This window comes from Myiozetetes cayanensis, unplaced genomic scaffold, assembly GCF_022539395.1.
Source record: "Myiozetetes cayanensis isolate MyiCay16 unplaced genomic scaffold, myiCay2020 scf13, whole genome shotgun sequence".
Taxonomy (NCBI): domain Eukaryota; kingdom Metazoa; phylum Chordata; class Aves; order Passeriformes; family Tyrannidae; genus Myiozetetes; species Myiozetetes cayanensis.
The window spans coordinates 21,014,304-21,040,716 of record NW_026086937.1 but is presented as its reverse complement, the minus strand read 5'-3'; the positions used below and the strand labels follow the sequence as shown (position 1 = coordinate 21,040,716).

The following is a 26,413-nucleotide window of genomic DNA, read 5'->3' as shown; positions in this document are numbered from 1 at the left end:
TTTACCTGCTGTAAAACCCCAGTTCCTTATTTAAGGTCTAAGTCACATACTGTACTGGCTCTTAGAGACTGGAAGAGAAGTCTGTTGTGTAATTTTTCTTCTTGACTTCACTGTATGGACTTGTTTTTTACTTCATGTTCTGTTTTCAAAGTTGATCATAGCACCTTGAAATTTTTTTTGTTTCCTAGATTTGGTGAAAAATATTTATTTAGTTCTTATTTTTCATAATGTTGGTGGGGTTTCATTTTTCTAGGGTGGAGTTCTCACTCCTTAATGCTCTTATCCTTCCTCCACCACTGAGAAGCTTTTTCAGGAATGCCTTTTTATCTCTCTTTGACTTCTGGCTCATAAAAAGAAGAGTTTTTTCCAAAAGGTTGTTCATTCCTAACCTGGCACACCAAACACAGGAGCTTTTCTTGAGTGTGGTTTTGTTCTCAGGGGTTTTTTTTCAGAGGATGTGTGTGCTAATGGATTATTCTTGAGGTTTGGAGAGGTGGTTTGGAATTCTATTCACCATTAGGCTGAAATCATAGAATGGGTTGGGTTGGAAGGGACTTAAAACTCATCCAGTTCCACCCCCTGCCACAGGCAGGGACACCTTCCACTAGCTCAGGTTGCTTCAAACCCCGTCCAACCTGGCCTTGGACACTTCCAGGGATCCAGGGTCAGCCACAGCTTCTCTGGGCACCCTGTGCCAGGGCCTCCCCACCCTCACAGGGAAGAATTTGTTCCCAGTATCCCATCTAAACCTCCTCTCTGTCAGTTGAAGCCGTTCCCCCTTGTCCTGTCACTCCATTCCCTGTAAATTGTCTCTCTCCATCCTTCTTGTAGCTCCTTCAGGCACTGGGAGGCCACAGTCAGGTCACCCCAAAGCTTCTCCTCTCCAGGCTGAATAATCCCAATTCTCCCACCCTTTCCTCCCAGCAGAGCTGCCCCATCCCTCTGATCATCTTGGATCTCTGCTCTGGACTCCTCTGGCTCCCACAGCTCCATGTGCTCCCTGTGCTGGTGATCCCAGAGCTGGAGCAGCTCTGCAGGGGGGGGGTCTCACATGAGCTGAGGAGCAGAATCACCTCCCTCAACCTGTTTCCCAAATATTCCTGGGCTTGTGGTGTGGGCCTTAAAAACACAGAGGGATGGGATTTGTACCTCCAAGGTGGATGTTCAGACATGCAGATGTTTAGAAGTGCAGGTGTTCAGATGCAGCTGCATCCCCTGTGATCAGGCTGCTGGCTTTGTTCGAGTCAGGCAGGCAGACTCCTTCCCAGCAAACAGGGAAGCTCTTCCCTCAGCAAATAGGTCACAGAATCTCTAAAGGAGAAAAGATATTGAAAGGAAAAAGAAATAAAAGGCGTTCCAGCTCTCAAACTGTGTAATTTCCATCTCTGTGACCGAGACAGGAGCGAGCAGAAGCTTCAAAAATGCAGATTCACTCTCAACGCTTCAGTGTTGTTCTATAAAGATGGTTGTATGAATTATGTGTAAATATAGATATTAAAATGGGTAATTAATATATATTTATGTAATATAATGTGTATAAGTATGTAATATGTACGGTAAACATATATATATATAATTCACACACATAAGAAATGCACAACCAACAAGTACCACATAGAATCGCACAACCACACCAGAAACAGTTATTTGACACCAACACTGTAAAAACTAAGCAAATTAAAATGAAACTTTATTAAAAGGCTAATTTGGGGACTAGGGACACAAACAATATCATAAGATGTGACCATTTGACCATATTTTACTTACCAAGTGATGGGGTGGAGTTTCTCCTATTTTCTTATTCCAGTTGAATTGGGAAGTTGTGACATTTTATGATTAACTGATGCTTGCTTTTCTGAGCCAAAAAAGCCTCAGACAGCTCATGGCTTGTTTTATGTCAGTCTAAACTATTTTCATTAGCTTCCCTAACAAAACAAAAATCTTGAAAATGTCTTTATGTTTTACTCTTTAAAAAAGAAGTACTTTGAAAATGAAACAGGGGAAGTAAAAAATAGAAACAATTTTGCTTTGAAATGTTGAAACACAAAAAACACCACTTTGAAGTCTACTCAAACTTTTTTTTTTTTTTTTCCCTTCAGATGAGAAATAATCTTGTGAATCAGATATAAATAGTTCTGTTGACCTGAATCTGCATTTTCTCGTAAATTTGTTCTTACACCGACACTTTGTCCGTTGTCAGCAGTGCTAAAAATCCCGTCCTGCACACAGGGAGTGGCACAGGAGTTTATAAGATCCCATTTATTGCTGTTAATGGAGCAGATATTTTAATATCTGCTTGCCTAAGTATAGCTGAACCACTAAATCTTTCTGTTCATTCCTAGAGAATGGGTTTCCTACTGGTTTTATTTGCCTTATATTCGAAATTATTTTGACTCAATAGTTAACTGAAATCCTCAAAATTTCCCAGTGTCCAAAAAAATAGTCTTCATTCCCAACACCAGTGTGGGAAGTAATTGCATTTTCTATTACTTTTTAATTAATACAAACAAACAGCTGATACTTCCAACAGAATCATTTTCCAGCATATTTGGTGCCCAAATTTTGCCTTTTTGCTGGTGATTTCCTTTCTGAAGGTTCCTTTGTCTGTCCTCCCTTTTCTGTCTCTCCTCCCTTTCCCTTCTGCCATTCCCACTGGGATGTCGGTGCCAGGCTCTGCAATATGTGCATGAGTTTTTCCTGCAGAAAAAAACCCAAGAAGTTTCATGGATAATGAGGATATGGGTGTACCAGGGGGGTACAAGTCTACCAGGGTGGTAAAAATCTCTTCTACTGCGATGCTGCACTAAGTCAAAGAGGCTTCAAAATTATTTGTGGTAGATATAAAATTACATCTGTGGGCAAAAAACTTGCCATATAGTGAATGTGCTCATTTTAAATGGTGTCTCCAGGCAATACTTAGCGCAGAACCGATTGCTTTTTGATTTTTAATTTGTTTTTATTTTAAAAAACCCAACAATTCTAAATATATAATAAATATTTGCAGAAGGAGTTGCTGCACGCAGTGGTTTTGTGACTATTCAGATGTACGTTTGGATCTATATTGACAGATCCTCTGTAGCTTTGGAAAAATCCTTTACATCCAGCTCTAATTAAGGCTACATATTCCAGGATAAAAGGATCATTTGTATTTATGTATATGAAAGCAAATCTCTTCTTTCAAAGCAAGATGTTTGCTTGCTTTCTATTTTTTTGTTGTTGTTGTTTATTTATTTTCTTCTATTTTAGATACCCTTTTTTTTTGGTTTTATATAATGTATGTATCTGACAACATTCCCTGCCTGAGACTAATTTAGTGGGAAAGGCAGACATTTTTATTTTTAGAGACTTGATCTGAGTAAATGTTGAAAAATGTATGGTAAAGGCAAATTTTCCTTTTCTCTTGCAGCATTTCTATTCTTGTGCTATTTCATAAGGGTTGGGTTTTGTTTTTTGGGGTTTTTTTTGCCTTTCCTTGCTCGTTGTGAAGTCAACACACCTTGACACGTTGACAGCTTGCAGGGTTTTTGTTGTTAAGGGGGACACCAAATGACAAAACCACACACTTAGATGCACCTTCCATCACTCCCTGTTAACCTCACAAAGCTTGTTTTGAATCTGCCACTGACTGGACTGGGAGATCTTCATCTGCTGGAATTCTTTTCAATATATACAAAAATGTTGCAGAAACCAGAACCATCCAAATAGCCCAAACCATGCACATCTACACAGGAAAACAGTGATTTGAAGTGACAAAAGTCAAGCAGCTGCAGATTCTCAACGTTTTTTAGCACATCTGGTTTGGTTTTTTTTGCAGCCTCAAACGTTTCTGGCCCCTCAATGCCTGTCCTAAATTGGATAAACAGAAGGTGGGGTGACAATGTTGCACCAGTGACTCCAAAGAGCAGAATTTTAGACCAGTTTTAGAATTTTTAGGCCAATTTTTAGGCCAATTAAAGCCAGGTCTTGCAACGGCTTTGAGGAGTCAAATTTTTTTGGAATCCAAGTGCGTTATCCAAATTGTAGAATTGTTTTAAAATATTTCCATGCAAATGTTTCCCTTTTTTTGCTTTCAGGGTTCTCAGCAGAGCTCAGAAAAGTCCCTCTTTTTTGCACATAGAAATGGAGAGGGGGAGCAAATAATTAACATTATAGATGATTTTATATGTGCCAAAAATTTATTTGGAAGCAAATTGTGAGGAGTGACAAAAATTTTGCTGCTTTATCCATTATGTTTGGTTGTTTTGGCAATCATGGCAAGTGTCTTACATTATCCTCTTCTTTACCACAGTTCTTAATAGAAAACTTAAATCCATTTCAGCCCATCTTGGGCAGTGTCAGTGGAGCTGCTCAACATCACATGTTTTAGAACAAAAGTATAGGAAAGGAGAATAAACGGGATTCTTTATGTCTATTCCTTTGTCCTATGAGGGTTTTAATATGATTTTATTCAGAATATTGTGCAAAGTTTGGAAAAACCCATCCAGATTAGATTCAGTCCAGAGCTGCTGGAGAAGGATGGGGTTTGTCTGACTGATGAAGAGAAGACAAACCACCAGCAGTGAGGAGAAGGCTCCATATTAAATTTAACCAATAATTAGTTCTAGATTTTAAAATTCTCATTATGCAGGCACACTCACACATATATATGATCAGCCTGTCACCTCTTGCTTGCTTTTATTTGTACACCTGTAGGTCACATGAACTAAATAATCTTTCCATGTATTTTAATGACCCATCAAATCTCAGTGTTCAGCATTTCAGGCTCTCGCTGCAAAACTTACAGCCTTAGGTTTTTTAATTTCCTTGAAATGTCCTGGTTGTTTGTTTCTTTTTTTTTCTTCTACCAGCAAGACTGTGCTAAAATGTTTACCAAGCCTTGCTCTTTTCCCTGAGAAACTCGAAGTATAATTACATTTCATAATTACCCAGCCTGGAAGAGCCTCGTTTGCCCTCTGGACCTGTTGTTCTGTTGCTGTTCTACCTCGTGCAGAGAAATTCTCCTCAGCTTTGCTGAAACAACATTAATCCCATCAAAAGTGACTCAGGTAATGTCATCAGCTGTGACACGGTGTTCTCTCAATGTCCTGCTTCTGCTGAGGGGTGGAATTAAATTATGCCAAGAGGATTTTCTTGGTGGGAGTAGAAAGGGAGCGTTTAGGTGCAAGATTGTTTAATTTCAGCTGGTTGTTTATATTCAACTCGTTGTTCAGCATGTTATGAGAGGTCATCCCTCTCCAAATTGAATCCTGGAATGGTTTGTGGTGGAAGGGACCTTAAAGATTGAGTCCCATCATGGGCAGGGACACCTTCCACTAGACCAGGTTGCTCCAAGGCCTGTCTTTGAACACTGGAAGCAATGAGGCATCTGCAGCTCCTCCTGGGCAACCCTTCTTCTTCAGCTGGATCTACCATCTCATCCTGAAACAGGGTAAATGAATGTGCTCTAATTCTGGCTAATTTCTTGCTGGAGAACCTGGGGTGCTTTATTCAGCTTAAAGTTGTGTGAACATCTAAAATGAGGTGAGGTGGACCCCAAAATAGTTACTTGAATAGAATCATAGAATAGAATCATAGAATCATCTCTCCCCATTCCCAAAATAGCATTTTTGCTTATATTTGGCTCTAACATTCCGAAGTTTGCTGCTGTCCTACCACTGTGAGTAGCCCCCCCACCCCAGCTTCCCTGGGAGAACATCCCCCAGTGGAACCAACAGCGTGAGTAAAAACGCCATAATTTGGTCATCTGTTGGTTTTATTATCCTCCTAAATTACACTGCACTAGCCTGTTATTTATGGAGTCCTGAGAGCACTAACTGCTGGATATATTGCCTCTGGTTGCTTCATTATCTATTTAAGATGCAAAGCAAGCCATTGTGTTTGTTGTATTATCTTTGTCAAACTTTATGGCTTTCGTAGTTGGCAGGAGCTTCATGCGTGTTACACCACGGCATCGTGGGCAATAATTCTTCAGGGTTTAGTTCTAACCATCTCCTTTTTTATTATTATTATTTTTTTGGAAGTGTAATGGCAGCAATAGTTGTACTTACTAAATCATGAATTTGATCTAAAATATTGTAGAAGGAATGTCTTCATTTTTAGGAAAGTCTTCTTTTTTTTTTTTTTTTTTTTGTCTGTAGTCGGCTTTTCTTTAAAAGCATTTCAGAAAGGAAATCCACATTTCTGAGATCTGTTTAAACTTTGTTCTGGTGGTCTTTACATTCATCCAGTTGAAAAAGGAGGGAGGCCACGAGATCCAGAGGTGACACAGTTATCCCCAGAATTTGAGGTGAATCTGGAGGTTGAGTTCCTTCCTATCCATGTTGTGATGAGTCTTTGAGAGTGAAATGAGTCTGTACCTGATGTGTTCACCTTCCCAAAGCCAACCATGATTTCTGCTATAAGAGCAGAATTTTGAATTTGCAATCAAGGCAAACAAGTTCTTGGTGTATTACAGGCCCTGCCCATCTCCTTTTTGAAAGACAGGTTTTTATTCACCTAATTTATTCAAGATCTACATGAACTTCTGTGGGTGGCTTTTAAAAACACCGTACTCCAAACTCAGCTTAGCTTTCATTACTGTTAATTGCCTCCCACTGAAGTTCAAGTGGGTTTTGAAGTGTGTGGAGAAGGTAAAAGAATATCTGAAGTGTTCTGGTATTTAAAAAAAAAAAAAGTATAAAGATTGACAAGTTGCATTTGTACCTGGAGAGCCCTAACATTTCTTCATCAGTCGTGTGGAATTCTCTCTTTTGTGCTTTTCAGAAGTGGCACTTTTAGTTTTTGGCTGCTTTTTCATCATCTAAGACAATTCATAATTCTTTCCTTTCAGAACAGTTTGTTAGAGTGATGGAAAACAGTCAAACAGCTCCCCTATTGTGACTGTGAATAGGGTAAAAACTATTAATATTTGATGATACTCTTTCTGCACTAGACCAAACACAATTCTCTGCAAAGTGAAATAAAATGCAGCACTGCTGAGGAAATGCCCCAAAACTTGGCATTCAATTTTTAATGATTTATTAATTGAGTGATTAGTATTCCAAATAACACACATGGCAAACTTGACTGCTCTGTGCATCACTTTTGGATGCAAAATATAACATCCCGTGGCCTTTTCCCTTAAAGTTTCTCATAATTCTTGTGACAAAATCAATTTCCTTTAATATGTTATCGTTTTAGCCAAAATTTCTAGTGTAGTGGGTAAAACCTAAGGCTGCTTCATGGTTGCCTAGAAAACTCATTAGAAAAGGGTTAATAAAATAAACAATATTTTCAGGTTTTGCACCATTTACACAACACAAAAAAGTGTTGGTGTCTATAATAGTGGAATTTATGTAAAGCTATATATATGATTTATATATGATTTGTATGCATAGAAAACATATCACTCAAATAATTGCTAATTTTGTGATGCTGAGGAAAAGAAAAATGCCCATTTTTAAGGGAAAAGCAGTAGGATTTATAACTGATAAAACCAGTCTTAGAATCATAAGAGTGGTTTGGGTTGGAAGGGACCTTAAAGCTCATCTCATTCCACCCCCTGCCACGGGCAGGGACACCTTCCACTAGCCCAGGTTGCTCAGAGCTCCATCCAACATGTCCTTGAACACTTAGAAAAAAGCCAAATTTCTAGGTTTTTCTCCAAACACAACTCCTGGAGGTGGTTTAGCTGAATTCCACTGTCCTGAATTCGGAGTCATTTGAGTCTCTGAGTGATGCTCCCCCCCAGCCCAACTTCCCACCTTGAAGTAATTATTTCCCACTGATCTGTAATACAGACGGCCCTGCTAACCTCTTAAACAAGAAAGAAGCCTCGGAGCACTGAAAATATTTAAATTGCTGCCTTTCCAGCTCCCTTGGCTGCTTCCTGATGGGCCTTCAAACACACCTGGGTTGTTCCTCCAAGCACATCGTGCTGCCAGCCCTTGCAGGCAGATCCCTTCTGCTTCCCGGCTCCTCTCCCTCCCCTGCCTGAGATCAAAATGCAGCTGATTCCCAACAAACAAACAAACAGGCTGCATTCCCTGACAGCCTCTATTCACCAGAGTAACATAATAATGTGCTTCTCTTCGTGCTTTTGTTTCCCAGGATGTCAATTAGAGGGAGGGAAAGTGTCACTCTCAGCACCAGCTTTATTTCTGTGGCCGGGTATGGTTTTTTTGGGTGCGTTGTTTGTCAAAGTGCCAGTGGTGTCAGCTTGCTGGGGGTTTTTATGTCTCTGGAAATATTCTTAAAAGATGTTCTTTCATTATCTGGTGTACATTTAAACTAAGTGCTTTTGAAGTGGCGTTGTTAGGCTTTGGAAACTTCTGAAGCTGACAACAATAAAGAAGAGTGGGAAGTCGAAATTCTTTGGTTTCGACAATAATGTTGGGTTTGGGTTTTTTTTCTCCTTGTTGTTAAAATATGTGTCTTAGATTTATCTTTTTAAAAATAAGATAAATAAAAAGCAAAAGTTTCCCTAGTTTTCATATTTTTCACAGTACTGCATGCAAACTTTCTTTCTCCCTCCCATCTGCAGCTCTCCTTGTGGCCTCAGGGATGTGCTTTCCCACACATCCCACACATCCCAGCTGCTCAGGAGCTGTAGGAATATAGAGATCACTCCAGATTTAGGGATTTAGGGTGCCTTCAGGAATTTATGAGGCTCCACCTGGGCTGATCCTCCTCATATCACATCTTGTTGCTGGAGCAAGTCCAGAGAGGAGCAACGGAGCTGGGGAAGGGGCTGGAGCAGCAGGAGTGGCTGAGGGGGCTCAGCCTGGAGAAAAGGAGGCTCAGGGGGGACCTTCTGGCTCTGCAACTCCTTGAGAGGAGGGGGGACCCAGGTGGGAATCAGCCTCTTCTCCCACAGAACAAGTGACAGGATGAGAGGAATGGGTCTCAGGTTGCACCAGGGGAGGTTTTGATTGGATATGAGGGAAAAATTCATCCTGGAAAGGGTTCTAAAGCGTTGGAACGGGCTGCTCAGGGAAGGGGTGGAGTCACCATCCCTGGAAGTGTTAAAAACACGTGGATGTGGCATTTGAGGACAGGTGTTAGTGGTGAACATGGTGGTGGGGCTTGGACCTGATGATCTTAAAGGCCTTTTCCAACCTTAACGAGGCTACAATTCCATATTTTGCCTTGCCTTTGCTCTTCCAGGAGGATGCCACTAAAACCTTTAATTGCCCCTGAAAGTCCAACCTCACAACCACTGGGTCACCTCGCACTGAGAGCTCATCGTGTTAAAGATTTAAAGATTTATAAGGTGCCTTTAAAGTAAATAAGAATAGGAATTTGCAGCAAAGGGGCTGAAGGATTAAAGCAGCATTTCTTCCCCATTTTCTACTGCTGTTTGGCTGCAGCAGGTTGGAAAATTGCTGTGGATTTGCTGCAGCACAACAGTATTTCCAGGTGCAGAAGATTCCTCAGGTGAGCACCCGAGCAGGGGGATGATGTTCTCGTATCCATTTTGCAATAAGTGCACAGCTGCTGCTTTTTGTTTTTACAGGACAGTGAAACCACCTGAAAGATTTTAGAGGGTTTTTTTTAATATTTAAAAACCTCAAAAATATTTTAAAAAATTACAATATATCAGGCTGTAGGAAATTATTTTGTCACCATTATTGAAGATAAGTACCAAAATATCAAGAACATAGTATTTTAAGTCTTGCAACTGTAGATGTACTGACTTAGATATTTTTTTATTATTAGATTGATAGTTTTAATTTATAAATATTGTTTATATTATATTTTTTGTACTGAGTTGCATGATTATTTAAAATTATATCAGGAAACCAGAAGAAAACCTCATTATTCATCCACAGGTGGACTGAAGAGGTGTCCTGACAGATTTATTTTATTATTAGATTTAATTTGTAATTCATAAATAAAATTTATATTTATATGTTGTTTTATATAATGAGTATTTAAAATTATCTCAAGAAACAAGGAAAACTTTGTATGTCCATCCACAGGTGTACTGACAGATTTACTTTATTATTAGATTTAATTTGTAGTTTATAAATAAAATTTATATTGATATGTTATTTTATACAATATTTAAAATTATCTCAAGAAACAGAAGGAAAACCTCATGTGTCCATGCACAAGTATAGTGACAGATCTATTTTATTATTAGATTTACGTTTTTAGTTTATAAATAAAATTTATATTGATACGTGTTTTATATAATGAGTATTAAAAGTTATCTCAAGAAACAGAAGGAAAACCTCATGTGTCCATCCACAGGTGTCCTGACAGATTTATTTTATTATTAGAGTTACATTTTTAGTTTATAAATAAAATTTATATTGATATGTGTTTTATATAATGAGTATTTAAAATTATCTCAGGAAACCAAAGGGAAACCTCATATATGAATCCAGCTGAACAGGGAGCTGGAAGGTATATGTGTGAATAAATTTCATATATCTATAAAAAACAAATAATCTCTGAACAGGGTAACTTTTTACAGAGTTACCATAGTATAAAAATAATATTCTTCATAGATGCAGGGAAAAAAAGTTACAATATGATGTTATAATATATATATATTTATTTTTAACATAAAAACACAAGAGAAAAAGAAAAGGAAAATAAAAAATCCAGAGAAAAGTAGAATCAGTTCTGCAGGATATGGAAGTGCATGTCTGCATATGTAAATATTTATCATGACAAACACATTCTCTGTAGGTGAATGTGTAGATGAGTGTGAAAGCCACACCTCCAGCAGCTGGAAATGTTTCCTCTCCAGGGTGTTGTTTCTCCACAAGAACAGCAGCAGAAAAGAATGTGCTGATTCATTACCCAGTGCATAAAGAAACTTGGACTGTTGGAAATACATAACTTTAAAAGTTTGACATTTTCGATGCACAGTCATTATTTAAAAAAAAAAAAAAAAAAAAAAGCTGCTCTTGGTTCTCTTGGTTTTGCTCCCCCTTTATTTAAGGAAAGAAATCATTTCATTCTGACCCATATATATATGTTTGTACTCTCATAAATATGCTTTATGGTGTGGTGGAAAGTATATTCCCTATCTAGGCTCTAGTAGTAATAAATACAGGAATCTCTTAGGAATTATCCAGCAATAGGTAGAGAATTCCAGCTTTTGTTCTTCCCTTGCAAGGAAATATTGAACAGAAGGAAAATATGAATTACCTCTCCAGAGCTCTAATGGAAGATTCAATAAGAAGAGCATTAAAATATGTTATGAGAGGCAAAAAAGCCTGACCCAAAATTATTCTCATAAGATATTAATGAGTGGTTCTCATTTCTAGGTACTGAGTATTTAAATCATGGAATAGCTGGAGTTGGAAGGGGCTCATAAAGACTCTGGTCACGCACAGGGCACTGCCAGTGACAGCCTGCTGGCAACACTCGTTTTCTGAAAGTCTTGAAACCATAAAAATGTGGGAAGAATTATCAAAAACTTTAACTTGTTGCAGGTCTCAGCATAACTCAGCATGGGGTTTGTTTACATATTCATAATAATTTTAAACCGTTTGCAAATTAGTTTTTTTTTAATGGAACCATCAAAGCAAAATAAGATGCACTGAGAGTTCCATTGTCTCATTAGTTTGAACTGTGCAAATGTTTGTTTTCTTGCACAAATATAATATCCAACCCTGTAAATCGTTCTAAAATGCTGAGTGGCCCTGTGCTGTGGTTTATTTTGGGGTTAATTAGTTATCCATGGTCAGAGGATGCAGATCATGGGATGCCAACATAAACTAGATCTCCCTTATGCTGCCCATGGCATGGAGCTGGAACTGATGATGTTTAAGATCATCAACCCAAATCCTTCTGTGAGTCTGTGATTCACATGCTTGTACTGTCCTGTTCCTGGGCATTCACAGAACTGGGGAAAAAAAGCCTTAAACAACCTATTTTTCACCTTAGAGAATAAATAATAAAAATCTCAGATATTCCTCAAGCTCCCTGATAGAACACCCATGGATTCACAGCCTGGGTCCCTTTAGCACAGGAGTTCTGTTTAAAATAAGCCTGGCTAAATCATGTTTCCAAGCTCATCTGCAGGTGTAAAAACAAAAAAAAATCACTGGGACAGGCAAAATATTTTACCTCTGGGTGTTTTCATACCTGCAAATCACCTTTCCTCACACACCCTCGTGGGGTTTTACAGCCCTCAGTTGTACAGGCAGGTTTTTTTTTCTGGCTCAAATGTCACCCACGCCTGAGAAATGTCAGTGGATCTCGTTCCCATTGTAAAGCACACCATGAAATATTGCCTGAGCACAGAGGTGTTGCCCCAGTGAACTTGCAGCCTTTGGAGTTTTTGATGCACCACAGGACCAGCATAAAGATGCTAAAAAAAAAAAAAAAAAATAAGGATCTAACTGGACTTTACAGTCCCAGACCCTCTCAAATCTCTCCTCCCTTACTCTCTCAAGTATTTTTTGTCGTGTATTTCTAGTTTCAGTAAGATGATCCTTCTTTGTGGTCATCTTGGCAATGTCCTTTAGTTTCAAAAGGAGTTTTAATTCTAGATTATTTCATTTAAACCATTCCTTTTTGCTTTATTTTCTTGGCGTGGCCATGCAGAACATGCTGAGGTGAAAAGAGACTGCAAGAAGCTGAACAACCTCAGGAGCCCTGAAAGAAGAACCAGCTCAGAATTAATTCCTTGTTGGAAAATACCCTCACCCTGACACCAACTTTCAGTTGTGTTTGTTCATGGCATGGTTTCCTTGTGCACTTGCTGCTCAGTGGATGGAAAAAATTAGGTTGATTTATGGAGAAATAGCTCTTGGAATGAACCAGACTGTTGAGTTATTCCAGCAGCAGAACTTCCACTCCATGTTCCTGCTTCAAAGTTTGGAAATTTTAAAGTAAACTTCTGTGTGTTTGTGTTGCAGTGATGAAGAGATGCGCAGGAAATAAGGCAAAATAGAGGAAAATAAAATAAAGGAAGAGGGAAGGATCCATGTCATTCCATCCTTCCATGGGACCTTTGTCCTCATGTGCAGCTCAACTCTCGGGTTTTGCCAGACCACTCACATATTGTGGAGGCTTCGTGAGCAATTTTAGAATCACCTTCTTATTTATTTCTGTATGTCACTAGGTAAGAAAATATTCACTTTTGATTTGGGATATGATAGTGAAAGAATTGGGGTGGGATGGGTGATGAAAGGATATTTCCAAAGAAAAAGGAAAAAAAAAAAAACACAAAAAACCACCTTTGTATGTTCACCAAGTCTGGAAGTGCCATAGGAATTATAAATCACTTAGATCTGGAGAGTCTGAAACTATCTGGGGAAAAGGGGATTGATAAGTGTTTATTTGTCTGTGCACTGCAGAAATTCATCTCTGTTTTCTGAATTCATTTGTGAAACAAATATTAATAGGAAGATTGTCACCTGCATCTGTCCTGAAGCAACAGATTGTTTAGTGCAAGCACTTGCAACAAGGTAATTAATAGTGTAGAACATTCTAAATCATGTACTGCTGATTTTTTTTTTTTAATTAGGAAAATTTAGACCATACCACAATTTTTAACAACATGCTAATTTTTTTTTATTTCTGGAGTTTATTTTTAAATCTTATGGATTGTGTAACCACAAGTTCTTTTGAGTGATGTGAGTAGTTTGGGAGACTTTGATGCTATTATTTTGCATATTTATATTTGAAATGTAATCTCTAAAATTTGTTAAAAATCTGTCACAAAATCCTAGACATGGGCAGTTTAGGGTTGATAACCACACCCAAAGTGAGGTGAGAATGATGCAGAATCCTTAAGGTTGGAAAAGACCTCTGAGATCATCGAGTCCAACCTCAGACCCATCACCCAGCCCAGAGCACTGAGTGCCACGTTCCTGGATGAAAAATAACAAAATGCCCTGCCCAGCCTCTGGCCCAGGGGACAGATGAATTTATTGTCCATCTCTGATGGCAGTGAGAGATTGGAAGAGGCAGGTGAATCCAACAAGAGCAAGTTGACTTTTCAGACATAATCTGGAATATCAGTATTAGATTTAGCTCTTATCCATATATTTTCCTCCACTTAATTAATTTAAAACTGTACAAACATCCTACGGTGTTATGTCCCAGATCTCTGCCTTAAAAAAAAAAACAAAAAACAAAACAAAAGAACAAACAAAGTGGCTGAAGCCATCCCTGTGAAAAGAAATAAAAGTTATTTCACCAAAGGCAGCTCTGTTTTGATTTCTGAGGTGCTGTTATGCAAGAGCTACGGGAGAAGTGGGACAAGGATAACAAGAAGGGGGTCGTTATCCAAGAGTTCAAAGGTAGGCAGCTGATCAAAGGTTAAACACAAGAAAAGGAATTATTCCATTCAAGTTAAATATAGGCCTTTGTAACCTAAATAGATGCTTAGCTTCAATTAAAACTCTTGGAAAAGGCTTTCGTGCCGTGGGGAAGTTCTCAAAGTCAGGCAAACTTTGTTTTTATTGCTTGAAAGGATCTAGGGGAAGGGAGGGAAGGATGGGATATCTCAATTTTCATTCCAAAATGCTTCTAGTTATAAAAGGTAGAGGGCAGAACCGATTAGATCCATTCAAAATTGCAGCTTGCAGAGGTGGCATGAAAATATTTCGGCATCTAAAGATGGAGATGGAATATTAGAGCCTGTAAAAGCATTTCCTCAAGGATAGGCAGAGCCTGTAAAAGCATTTTCTCCAGCCTGGTCGCAGCTCAGAGCCCTGAAAGGAGGCAAAGCTGGCAGGGAAAATGAGCAAAGGAGCAGCTGAGGGGGAGAGAGTTCAACTGGGAGAGGGATTTCATGAAAGGAATCAGATGGAAACTTGTAGGGGAAGCAGGAGCTGCCTGGATGAAAAATAACAAAATGCCCTTCCCAAGCATCACTGGAAAATGGATCAGGAATGTTGGATGGCACTGATTAATTGAGAGTTTGGATATGCAGAGCACAAAACTCCGTTTTCTGACATTATTTAATATGAGGGGAATGTGTGAGGATGGTGAGAGGAATTTTGTGGATCAATAGGAGACAACAGAGGGGAGAGAGGAGATCCTGCTTTTGGGCAGCAACTCTTTTGGATTCAAATCATCAGATTGTACTCCTCACTCCTGGACTTCTATCCAAATATTAAAACCAGGTTGGGTGGGGCTTGGAGCACCCAGGTCTAGTGGAAGGTGTCCCTGCCCATGGCAGGGGATGGAATGAGGTGACCTTTAAGATCCCTCCCAACCCAAGCCATTCTGTGATTCTCTAGATCAGATCCTCTGCTCTGCACCACCCCAGTGGTATTTTCAAGAGTCAGTTAATGGCAAATAATGTTTTTTAACAGATGCTTTTTGGACACCCTGCTTGAATTTGGCTTTCCTGCTCAATGCAAATTGCTTCCATTTTTAAAGAGAGCTGGGATATCTCAGTATCAGCTGCTTTATGGCCTGACCCTGAATATAGGCTTTATATCAGGGGAGTAAATGGTGCACTATATCCACCTGAAAGGGCTCATGAGATTATTAAAAAGGGATCCACTGGTCAGAGAGCATTTCTAAATTGCCCATTCCATAATTATTTTAATGTCCATAACGCCTCATATGCATTAAACATTCAACTGAAATGACTCTGAATGGGAGAGCAATCATATAATAAAGAAAAACACCTTCTTTCACATAACAGAATTTAAAATATTAATGTGGTAAGTAGTATATATAGTGTGTGTGTACACTTCTACATGCACTTATGAATTATATATTTATAGCATATGCCAAATGTGTAGTTAAACAACTTTCCACATAGGCTAATTTGAAGTGTGTTGGCATTGGATTAAAATTTACGCCTCAGCTGCAAACAATCAGAATTCAAAAATTCCTGTTGCAAAATATTTGTTTTACTAATAGCAGTGAAAACATCATCAAGCTCCACTTACTCCTCAGGAACATGTGAGATTAGTATTTTCTGGAAGTGGAAAAAGGAACTTCCAATCTCTTCATTACTTATCAAAAATGTCCTGGTTTAGCTAAAGAGAACTACAAAAGGGTTTTGAAGGGAAGGGTTGGGAAGGGAAAGGGGAAAATGAAGAAGAAAATGGGAAAATGGGAAAGGGAAGGGGAAAAGGAAAGGGAAAAGGTAGGGGAAGGGGGGAAAAGGGAAAAAATGGGAAAGGTTGAAAAAATGGGAAAGGGGAAAAAGGGGGAAGGGAGAAAGGAAAGGGAAAAGGGGAAGGTGGAAAAAAGGGGGAAAAAAAGGGGAAAAGAGGAAGAGGGGAAAGGGAGAGACACTTCATCCTGAAGGGGAGGTGGAGGTGAGCTCCTTGTCTGGGTCAGTGAGGACATTTGAAGCCTTCCCCCCCTCCCTGTGCCATACCCAGTGGTGACAACACCACTGTTTTGTCACAGCCCACCCTCCCGCCGTGTTGCCAGATGTTTCCATCCAGCTGCTACTTCCAGGCTGCAAGGGAAAAAAACCAATTAACTGCACGAGTGTGGCAGCTTCATTAAAACAAACACAGCCCAGTGTGACGTGGCTTTATCTTTTACATCAGTGGAATTGTAATTTCGGGGCCATCAACTTCTCAACACAACAAGATCTGCTCCACCCCATCCACTCCTCCTGCAAGCTGTGCCCAAGAGGAGACCTTTAGTGGTGGTTTTTCCTCTAAGCTGGCATAAGTGGGCACTTGCCTTGAGCAGGGAAAGAGCTGCTGTCAAATTGCAGTAGTCCCATGGAGGAAGATCTAAGCCAAGGGAGGAGATCTGGGAGCGAACAGCTCGCTGCTGATATCCTTCAGCCACAACATAAGACAGGAGGAGGAAGGGCAGTCAAAGAACAGCATCTTCCAAAAGGGGAAAAAAAAAATTGGGGCATCCTGACTCCTTTTTAGTCCATTAAACCCAGCAATGTTTATAAAACCATCTATTTTTGTAGCTGTAAAGAAGCAATTGCTGAAAGTTGTGGTTTCTGTCACCTTCTCATAGAGGAGTGAAATCAGGAATTAACCCTGCAGCTGGAGACCTGGATCCTGACACAAAAACATCCTGGAGACTCCTGTGTTTTATTATTTTTTCCATAGGGTTGGAGTCAGAAAGTGTTCAAGGTACATCACCCTCTGGTTCTTACAGGACATTCCTCTGGAGCATCCTCCAGCTCCTCACCTGGCAAGGGTGTGACTTAGAGCTGCCACCTCCACAGTGCCACTCCTCCTGGGGTGATTGTTAGAAAGAAAACTCCCAGCTAATTCCAGGCTTTTCCTCCTTTTCAATCCATTGGAGGATTCTTGGATCTCCCGCTTTTCCAAGCATGAGAAAGGAAATCAGACTGGAATACTGCCCTTTGCTGCAGCCACATAAATCACAGAATCATTTGGGTTGCAAAAAACCTCCAAGATCTTCGAGTCCAAACTACAGAACCACATAAAATACAAAGATAAAGCACTGAATGAGCAGGAGGCTGCAGAGAGGTGCTGTAGTCCTGACAGTAAAGAAATAAGAAGGAAAAGGAGTGAAATGAAACCCCAGTTTCGCAGTTTTCCCATTTTCTCACTTTCCTACCAAAAGCAGAGCTTTCCTAGCAGAGGGCAAAGAAATGAGGTGGGAAGATCATCCAAAAACTCACCCTGGCCTTGGAGGGATCTGCATAACCACAATAAGCTTTTAAGTGCAGTTGCTGTACACGGCCAGGTTACCCAAATCCTTTCCATGTCGAAGGTGGAGCAACTGGAAAGCCAAAGTTTTAGGCATCCACCTGTGAGACCTTGGCTCCTGAGCTGTTTTGCCTCAAATTTTGAGGCAAAAAGGAATCATTTAAATGAATGTCACAGCCATTAGAGGTTACTGTGACCTCTGACAGCAGTTTGTTCCCATCTAGTTTAATTACAAACATGCTTTGCCAGTCTCTTTAGATCATCTGCACTCTTGGGATGCAAAGAGTCTTTAACATGAATTTTAACATGAATTATTACTATAGTAAACATACAACAATGCTTCCTTCAGGGAAATAACCACTCAGAGATAAACATTAGTTAAGTAACCTTGAAACTTCAGCTTTAATTTTACAGCTTCAGGTCAAAACACCAAGAAACCGAAACACCTGGCTAAAAATCATATAAAACCCCCCAACTTCAAATGTCTTTTGCAAATATCTTAGTATATTATAGATCAACAAGTCGAAACATTGCTTCATGCTAAATCACTCATCTGAAAACATTTGCTTTATCTGGTCTTAAATACTTCTCCATAATAATGACTTCTATAGTTATAATTACAATTAAAAATAAATATAGGCACAGTAAGGGCCTCAAATCCATGCAGAGGTAACATCAGCTGTGTGTTTTCTTACGAAGTCTGGGATTCAGGAAATCAGCCACAATTCTACTCTGTGAGAAAACACAGAGTTTTACCCCCAGTTCTCGGTTTTGAAAGATGAAGTTACTCTGCACAGTGTTTAAAATACAGATTTTTTCTTCCCAGGGAGGAGACACTGTGCTCAGCCTTCAACAACATGTGACTGCTGCATGCACAGAGTACCTGAGCATGAGCTGACTCTGCTGGTGTGGTTTTATAGTAAAAAGTATTCTAAGACAGAAAAAAAAAAAAAAAAGGCACTTTGAAAGTTGAAAAATTGAAAGAGATTTTTAAAACAGGAGAAGAGGCAATGTTGTGGCTGATGTTGTTTTACAGGCATTTCAGCTCCACTGCAGGGTGTAGTTTTGGCCTAATTTCAGCTGAAGCTCAGTGATTGTCAGGAGCTGGGAATAAAACAGACAAAATGGACAATTAGTAACTTTGCCCTGGACATCCACAGCATTTTCTGTGTTCCACAGAGATACTGGCTTCTCCTTTTAAACCACAATTTATTCCTCTTCCATTACTTCTTTGTTTCTGTCACTATAAACAGATTTTAACCAGCACAGAACTGGGAGTCTGACTGTGGTGCTCTGATCCCTTCCTTCATTCAGAGGCTCTTTTAGAACTGAGGTTCCTTTTATTTTTGAAATAAAGGAATTTTTGAAAGGCAGCAAAACTTGGAACGTGCTGTAATTCAACCGTGAATATGATTTTTTTTTCCATCCAGAAATCAAGAGCAGAACAAAACCCTCCCATTCTCTTTTACATTTTTAACTCTCTTTTTTGTTGTTGTTGTTGTTTTGTTTTGGGTTGGTTCTGTTCAAAATTTCTATAGTTCTGGCTTTCCACTGAAAAGGAGGAAGAACAAAGTCTTAACAGAATGCTGAATTTCAAAGGAAGGGTAAGAAAATCCCAGTAACTCTCCCTCTGTCAGAAAACCAGAAAGACTGAACATCTCAGCAGTTCTGTTCATATATGGGAGATGCTTTGTGGGCTGGCCATCTCAAATAGCAATAGTTAAACAGATTGATTTCAGCTGCCTTTAGAAGTGCTTGATTTTATTGTCTGGGAAGGCAAGAGAAGGTGATGCCCAACCCATGGAGATGGAAACCCCAGGGCTCTGAAGTTGGTGGAAGGTTTGTCAGCGACTTTAGAAGAAGTGGGATTTGCCATTTATGGTGTAGGAAGGTCTACAGCTGAAATGGGACCTGGCAGAACAAGAAATAGTGGCAGGCAAACAGGGCTGGGAAATGTAACTGTTGTCAGACAAGACTGACAACAACAGGGTCATGGAGAGCCTCTGAAAACACCTGCAGATGCTTTTCCTTCCCTCAGATCTCACAGGTTGCAAGTTGAAGGTATTAGGAAGAGTGGAAAATGAGCACAGACTAAAATCCACCACTTTTCCACCATCAGAAATGGTTTGGGTTCCTCATCAGGAATTTCTGTGCTTAAGGGCTCTACTACACACAGTATTTCCTATATATTAAAGTGTATTATACAATCATTATCTGATGGTAGATTATGTATCCTGCTGAAATGTATTTCAACTCTGGTATTCCAGCTGAATCTCCAAAGGCATAAGAGCACAAATGCAGGTGGGAAGGTGGCATTACCCTGCAAACATCATCTCACCTGCTTGGTGCTGTTGTAGGTGGAGTTATGAGGTGATGCGACTGTCCCACCGTTCTGCGACACCGTCACCTGGCTGACACTGCTGGGCACCCCCAGCACTTTGATTTCAGTAAACTCTAAGTTATTTGGGTCGGTGTAGCCACCATGCAGGACCCTGATATCTAGAACAGTCTGCAAAGAAAAGGAAAAAAACCCCAAATATCAGAGATTAGACTGGCACAAGCCCTGAGATGCTGTGGCTGCTCCATCCCTGGAAGTGTCCAAGGCCAGGTTGGACAGGTCTGTGTCTTTAATTTCCACTCAGCTGAACGACGTGAAGTAACATAAAGTTTTTAACCCCTGCCATGGGCAGCAAGTGCTGCAGGACAAACTCCCTCCTGCACTCCCAGCTGAGGGCAGAGCTGCTCCAGGTTCTGCTCTCCCTGCTTTGTGCCTCCCAGAACAGCTCCTGCATCCCCATCACCCCCTCAGCACTCCCAAGGTCCCCCCTCATTCCCAGTCACTGGGATTTTAAATACATCCTGGGCACACAATTCCTTTAGGATGTTGCCCAGATCCCGTGCAAATGTGCTGTGACACAACTCTGCATATTTAGTGCTTAGAGGGAATTACTTTTACTGTGAGTGTTTTTCATTGTTGGTTGATTCAAGACCTTTTTAATTAAGCTTTTCCTTACCAAGTTTTTGTAAAAAAAAAAGGGAAAGGTGCATTTACTTTGTAATCTCCTTACAACTGCAAATACTATTAGCAAAACAAACTTCCTTAGCGATTAACACCCTTTTATTTGACAAAGACAGAATTAAATGAGAAGAAAGAACAGTGTGGATAAAATTGGAAGACATTCTGACACCCTGGATAACTAATGAAATAAGAAAGTGTGTTTTCTACTACAATAGAAAGAGCATTTCTTTTAAACCAAAAGTCCATATAATTAGAGTCTAATTTTATTCCAGTTATTCACATGATAAAAATTGAAATCTGACAATGTACTACCTACTTAACAAAACACTGTAATTTATAACTTCAGAATCACTCCTAAATTCATTCTCAGCACAGTTTAATCATATCACTTGCAGTTTATTCAATTGTGAGCACAATTTAATGGTGGGGGGATATATAGACACCATAAAGATCCAAATTAAAATACCCATATAGTTAAAATACAATAATAATCACCTAAAGTGATTGTTCAAAAAATGTGAGCTGGTGTGACTTACCTGATTAGCAGTGAATGATGTCAGCAGATATTCACCCTTTTCATATGCATCTGTCAGGAAGAAAGAATAAAATAAAACGTATTTTCTATCTTCCTTATGTAACACAGTATCAAAATTTCAGTTGAAGAATTGTGTCCATGCATTACACACAAATATATAATATGTATCTGTGTGTAAATAAAGAGAAGTTGTACATTTCCAGAAGATATATTAGATATCAAATACTTTCAGTATTTAGTGTGTGCTGCTTAAATGAAGCCAAAAGAACATTTTAGAGATAAGAGATATATATATATATATAAAAGCAATGAAACAGCATTAGGAAGATCAGGGGTGTTTAGATCAGAAGGAGAAAGATGTTTCTTTCTCACTGAGGATTCATTTCCCACACCCACCTCTTATTCCCTGTCCAATTCCACGTGACACACGACCATGATAAAGGCTGATACATCTTTGAAATTGTTGTTGTATATTTTACCTGTTATTCAGCCTTAAATGCACTCAGAGCAGTGCTGAGAGTCACTGGAATGAGGTTCCTGCCTTTCCTCACTACTGAAAACAGATCACAGGCACCTGCTGAGATGCACCTTGTAATCCATGTGAATTCCTTTTATCATCAGGCTTCCATAAGCATGGCCATCACTTCTGGATTCCAGTGCTGACAGGAATGTTGTGTGTGTGAAACCCCTCAAGATGCACCAACAGCATTCTACAAGCTTCCCTCCACACCATTATGCAAAACAGCCCCCTTTTCTTCATTCCCTGCAGTAATTTTGGGTGACATTTTATTGTTACTACAGGGGTGATGATGCTCTCTGGATGGAAAGGATAAATGAAGTTTAAATATCCCTTATCTGAAATGCAGTGGTGTTGAGGAAATCGGTTCAAGCTCCCACATAATCTGTGGTTATGGCTCCCATAGGTTTGAGGATGAGTCTTTGTGCTGCCTTAGGCCCAGGGCACAATTTCATTTACACAACATATTAATTCTGTAAATCGTAGCATTATGGGGATTAAATCAAGAAAAGTCATGTTTCTGTAGTGGTTTAACTTCAGTTTTGTCTCTGAAGGCAGGTTCAGGTATCTCCTCCAGAAATGTGATGGCTTTGCCCAGAGCCCATCGTTTCCACCTGCTCCTAAAACCCCTCCTCAAACACCCCCCCACCTCTGCAGAGCTCATTTCATGTCTCCCCACTCCCCACCCTTGGGTTTTGTTCTGTCTGTTTTAACCTGGGCTTTGAACATCTCCGAGGGTGGAGGCTCCACAGCCTCTCTGGGCAACCCGTTGCAGCGTTTGCCAATTCTCACAGCAAAAAAAAAAAGGGTTTTATGAAGGCAAGAAGCACCAGACGTACCAATGAGAACCCCATCATCCCAATAAAGGTGTCCTTCTGCAAACAGGCCGTCATCCAATGCCACCGTGAGCCCCATCGCGTTTTTCCGGCTGTGGAAAACACAAGTAATTTTCCCCTCAATTTCCTCAGCAGATCACGTTTTGTATTTCTCTAATGTTACAATTTTTAAAGGAACAACTGTACATCACCCAATTCACCTCCCATAACCACCTTCCCTAGCCTGTACCGTCAAATTTCAAAGAAGAAAAGCAAAAAGGAAAAAAAAAAGCCAAAAAAAAAGGTGAAAATTTTGGGTTAATCTCACCTGTAAAAAGTTGTCCTGGCGGGTTTTTGCCAAGGAAGGATATGCCCACCTCGGATGTGCAGGTTGATGTGATCCAAAGGAGCTGGGAAAACTCTGTATTGTCCCGTAAGGCCGACATTTTCATCCTATGCACAACAAAAAGTTAAGAAGTTTTACAAGTGGTTGGTTGTTGGTTTTGTTTGTTTGTTTGTTTGGGTTTTTTAGAATAAAATGATAATGTTTTTCTAGACAGATTAATCAGTAGTTGTTACTGCAGGAGTAACTACTAATGCTTTTAAGAGACTCTGAAATTTTGGCTCTGTGAAGGACTTGACTGGAGGTGCAGTAGCTCAACCAAAGGGACCAGTCAGGGGAAATCCAAACCTGTGATTAATGAAGTTTGATCCTTGCTCTTCCTATGACCAAATCTTTTATTATTTTCCAGGAAAGATGATGCAGCTAAACCTGCTTTGTCTTTCTACAGTCCAGCATTTCATTACAAAGACATTCTGTGTATAATCTGAGGGTTAAAAAAGTCAACTGGACTCTAAATTAAAGGCATTATTTCACTTTTTAACATGCCCAAACTCTGGGCAAGTTATTCTACGGTATTATACAGGAATCAAGGATTTATTTTTAAGCAGCTAAGTAGATTTTATATTTCTAAGAACTTATGTTAAGTGCAAACTAAGCAAGAGAGTGTTCCCACCTCCCCACCACTGGGAAGAGGACATAAAATACAATTTTTAAGTGACTTACTGTGTAGTAATCGTACCAGCGGGCACTGGGCAAGTAAGCCCTCACTGTTACAGCATTCTGGAATTAAACACACACGTTTTAGGCACCTTGAGACAAAAAAAGTTGAAGCTTTGATATTTTCCTAAGTGCTTCAGATAAACCCACCTGTTGCAACACGGGGCTGATGAGCAGGGCAGGTCCCCAGAGGAACTGCTCGTACACGTCCCAGGTGTTTTTGTCTTCCACAAACCTGTCACAATTAGACAATTGAGAGTGAACTTTTCCAGAATGTTCCTCCTTTAAGGCATTTCTGTCAGTAATTGGGCCTACCCTTCCTTCTGTCTACCCTTTCCTCACCTTTATTTTAGTGTTAATAATTCATAGATCGATTAATGGTTGCCAGGAACGCATAAAGATCCTAATGTGAGACTCATCAGAGAAATGCAAGTTAGCCTTGCTTTTTTACCTCTACTTTTTTTTTTTTTTTATTTGTTTGCTTTTGCTTTTCGGTGTATTTAGACAATAAAACTCTGAAGGCCTGTTGTGCCTGGCTGGTATTTGCAATAATAATCGTGGACAGGCAGGGAAGCAGTTTTTAATTTGTGCCATTATTGTCTTAGACAGTTTGCAAACAACTTGTCTTGGACACCCCATGCAAACAACTTGGTGTTCCTGCAAGACTTGGTTTTTTTGTTTTGTTTTTGTTTGTTTGGGGTTTTTGTTTGTTTGTTTGTTTTTAAGGGAAAAACGCCGAAATTAAAGGAAAACTTGGTGGGGAGATCTTAACTAGGGAAGTTTTAGGGGGAATTCCAGATAAGGAGTTGCACTTACTCATGGAATAGAGGCCGAACCACAGTGCTGCCACTGGCATGGGCATCGTGCATTAGTGTGTAGAGATAAGGCAACAGGGTGTATCTGACATTCAGCACGTTCTTGGAAATCTCCACAAATGTTGCGTTCCAGGAAACAGGATCTTGCCTCTGGAAGAGAAGAGACCGTTGTGAGTGAAGCTGGATTTTCTGGTGGGAACAGCTCCAAAAAAAAAAAAACAAAAAAATCAACATAGTAAGATAAATCCAAGGATATTTCTCCAACAAACACAAGCACTTTCGCTTGTTTTTTCTTAACTATAGAGCAAGTAACACTAAAAACAGTGGGAATCACTGTCAGCCCTAAGGGGGAAGCTGGGGGAAATACTCATAAAGAATGTTTAATGCAAAGTGTCCCCAGGGTGTGACACATCCCAGTGCACAGAATTTATCATCCCTCTTTTCCACAGGGCAGCTCTCTGGACTTGCAAGGAGACACCAAGCACCGAGGACTGATGTCAGGGAGCACTTCCAATCTTTATTAAATGTAGTGAACAATACCCTGGCAAATTGGGTAAGACTGGGAGCAACATGATAACCCTGAATCTGCATTTTTAAGGCTTTAACAGGCCTATCCAAAGGTGTGTCTCTGAGAGATAAAGCCCAGGGGGTTTGAAAAGGAGACTCTAATCCATTAGATATATTCCATATAAATAGCTCTGCTCTCCTAGACCTGAAGCTTTAACTGGAATAGAAGTGCTGTTTCCACTTTTTTCTCTTTTCCCAGTTATCTTGTTTTACAGCTTTCTCCACCCCAGTCCTTAGCCAGCACAGACCTACATTTAGGCAATTATTTCCCTTTCCTTTTAACAGAAATACAATATCTGATGGTGGCAAATGTGCAAAGCACAGACATTTCCCAGTCTGACTCCAGCATCTGATTACACTGCTGCATTTTCTCATTTGTTGGGTAATGATGGGCAATTAGGGCTGAGAGCACCGAGGCCAGTTTTGCTCCTTGAAGTGTGTTTGCCATCAAAGCTCAGTTTTAGTCTGGGTGTAGCACATTCCAATTAAACAGAGGGGGAAGCATGCAGGGGTTTGGTTCAGTCAAAGCAAAGTGAGAATGAGCCTCTTTCCAGTGATCCCAGTCCCTCTGTGGGCACAAAACCTCCCAGGTAAGGGGGCGGTTTACAGGAAAGAAAGTATATAAATAATGCCAATTTTTGTTTGATAAAAAGCCAAATGTGTTCTTTTCTTGTCCATTTCATTGGAACATAATTTTTATATTATTATTATTTTTTTGAGCCAGGCCACCCTGTGAATTGTTCTGGCAGCTCTTTGCATGCGTGGTGCTGTTAATAACCATTAAAAAGTTGCATCTCACCCTGGTTCCTTTCTGGTTGTGATTCCTGGAATATGGATAAAATGCACCCAGCTGCATCCAGCGAAGGCACATCTCATACTCTGCGTCGTAGAAGAAGCCACAGATATCAGCTCCTGTCTGAAATATTGAGAATGATCTGATTGGAATCCTGTAATATCATGTACAGCATCAGGATAATTGAATATAAGTTAATGACTTGTTAGCTTACATAAGACATTCCAAAGAGGCTGAAATCCATCATCCCTGAAAAGAAAAATAAAACTGCATTAGTGGCTGGGGTTTTTTTCCAGTGGTTGCATAGATAATACATATTGTAATGGTGAATGAGCAGAGAGAAAAACAAATACAGCCCCTGTGATTCCTCTGACATGTCATGTTTTTCTGCTACAGAAAGAGATGGGAGGTGGTTGGTGAGGGGACACAGGACACGAAAGTGGTGGGTATAAAAGACTTCCCCAGCACCTGTGGCAGAAGGAAGGAAGGAAGGAAGAAGGAAAGGAACAGAAGAGTTAAAAAGGAAGAATGAAAAAGGAACAGAACACAAATTCTGAGACCTCAGCTAAAGTGGTTTTTGAGCCAAAATCCCACGAATTACTGAAAGCAAGGAGGTGAAGGAGAAGCAAGGCCAGGGTGGACGGGGCTTGGAACAGCCTGGTCTGGCGGAAGGTGTCTCTGCCCATGGAATGAAATGAGGTCCCTCCCATCCCAAGCCCTTC

At 39.9% G+C, this 26,413-nt stretch overlaps 1 protein-coding gene and 1 long non-coding RNA gene across 3 annotated transcripts in view; one reads left to right on the top strand and one right to left on the bottom strand.

The window, feature by feature from the left end:
- Positions 1 to 12,880: 12,880 nt before the first annotated feature.
- Positions 12,881 to 26,107, top strand: LOC126636143 (uncharacterized). Of its 2 annotated transcripts, XR_007627916.1 has the most exons (4): positions 13,008 to 13,066; positions 13,302 to 13,412; positions 24,781 to 24,884; positions 25,623 to 26,107. It is a non-coding gene; the product is annotated as an uncharacterized LOC126636143 (long non-coding RNA). The 2 variants fall into 2 exon arrangements; XR_007627917.1 differs by lacking the exon at positions 13,302 to 13,412 and having other exon boundaries at positions 12,881 to 13,066.
- Positions 18,022 to 26,413, bottom strand: part of SI (sucrase-isomaltase) — a 43,114-nt gene continuing 34,722 nt past the window's right edge. Inside the window, exons 38-47 of the mRNA XM_050308026.1 lie at positions 25,906 to 25,940; positions 25,698 to 25,814; positions 24,333 to 24,481; positions 23,667 to 23,751; positions 23,523 to 23,579; positions 22,785 to 22,909; positions 22,481 to 22,569; positions 21,126 to 21,175; positions 19,909 to 20,079; positions 18,022 to 18,674 (exon numbers count right to left, since the gene is read on the bottom strand). Of these exons, the coding sequence (XP_050163983.1) occupies positions 18,612 to 18,674; positions 19,909 to 20,079; positions 21,126 to 21,175; positions 22,481 to 22,569; positions 22,785 to 22,909; positions 23,523 to 23,579; positions 23,667 to 23,751; positions 24,333 to 24,481; positions 25,698 to 25,814; positions 25,906 to 25,940 (941 nt within the window). The 3' untranslated portion in view covers positions 18,022 to 18,611. The remainder of the gene's footprint in view (positions 18,675 to 19,908; positions 20,080 to 21,125; positions 21,176 to 22,480; positions 22,570 to 22,784; positions 22,910 to 23,522; positions 23,580 to 23,666; positions 23,752 to 24,332; positions 24,482 to 25,697; positions 25,815 to 25,905; positions 25,941 to 26,413) is intronic.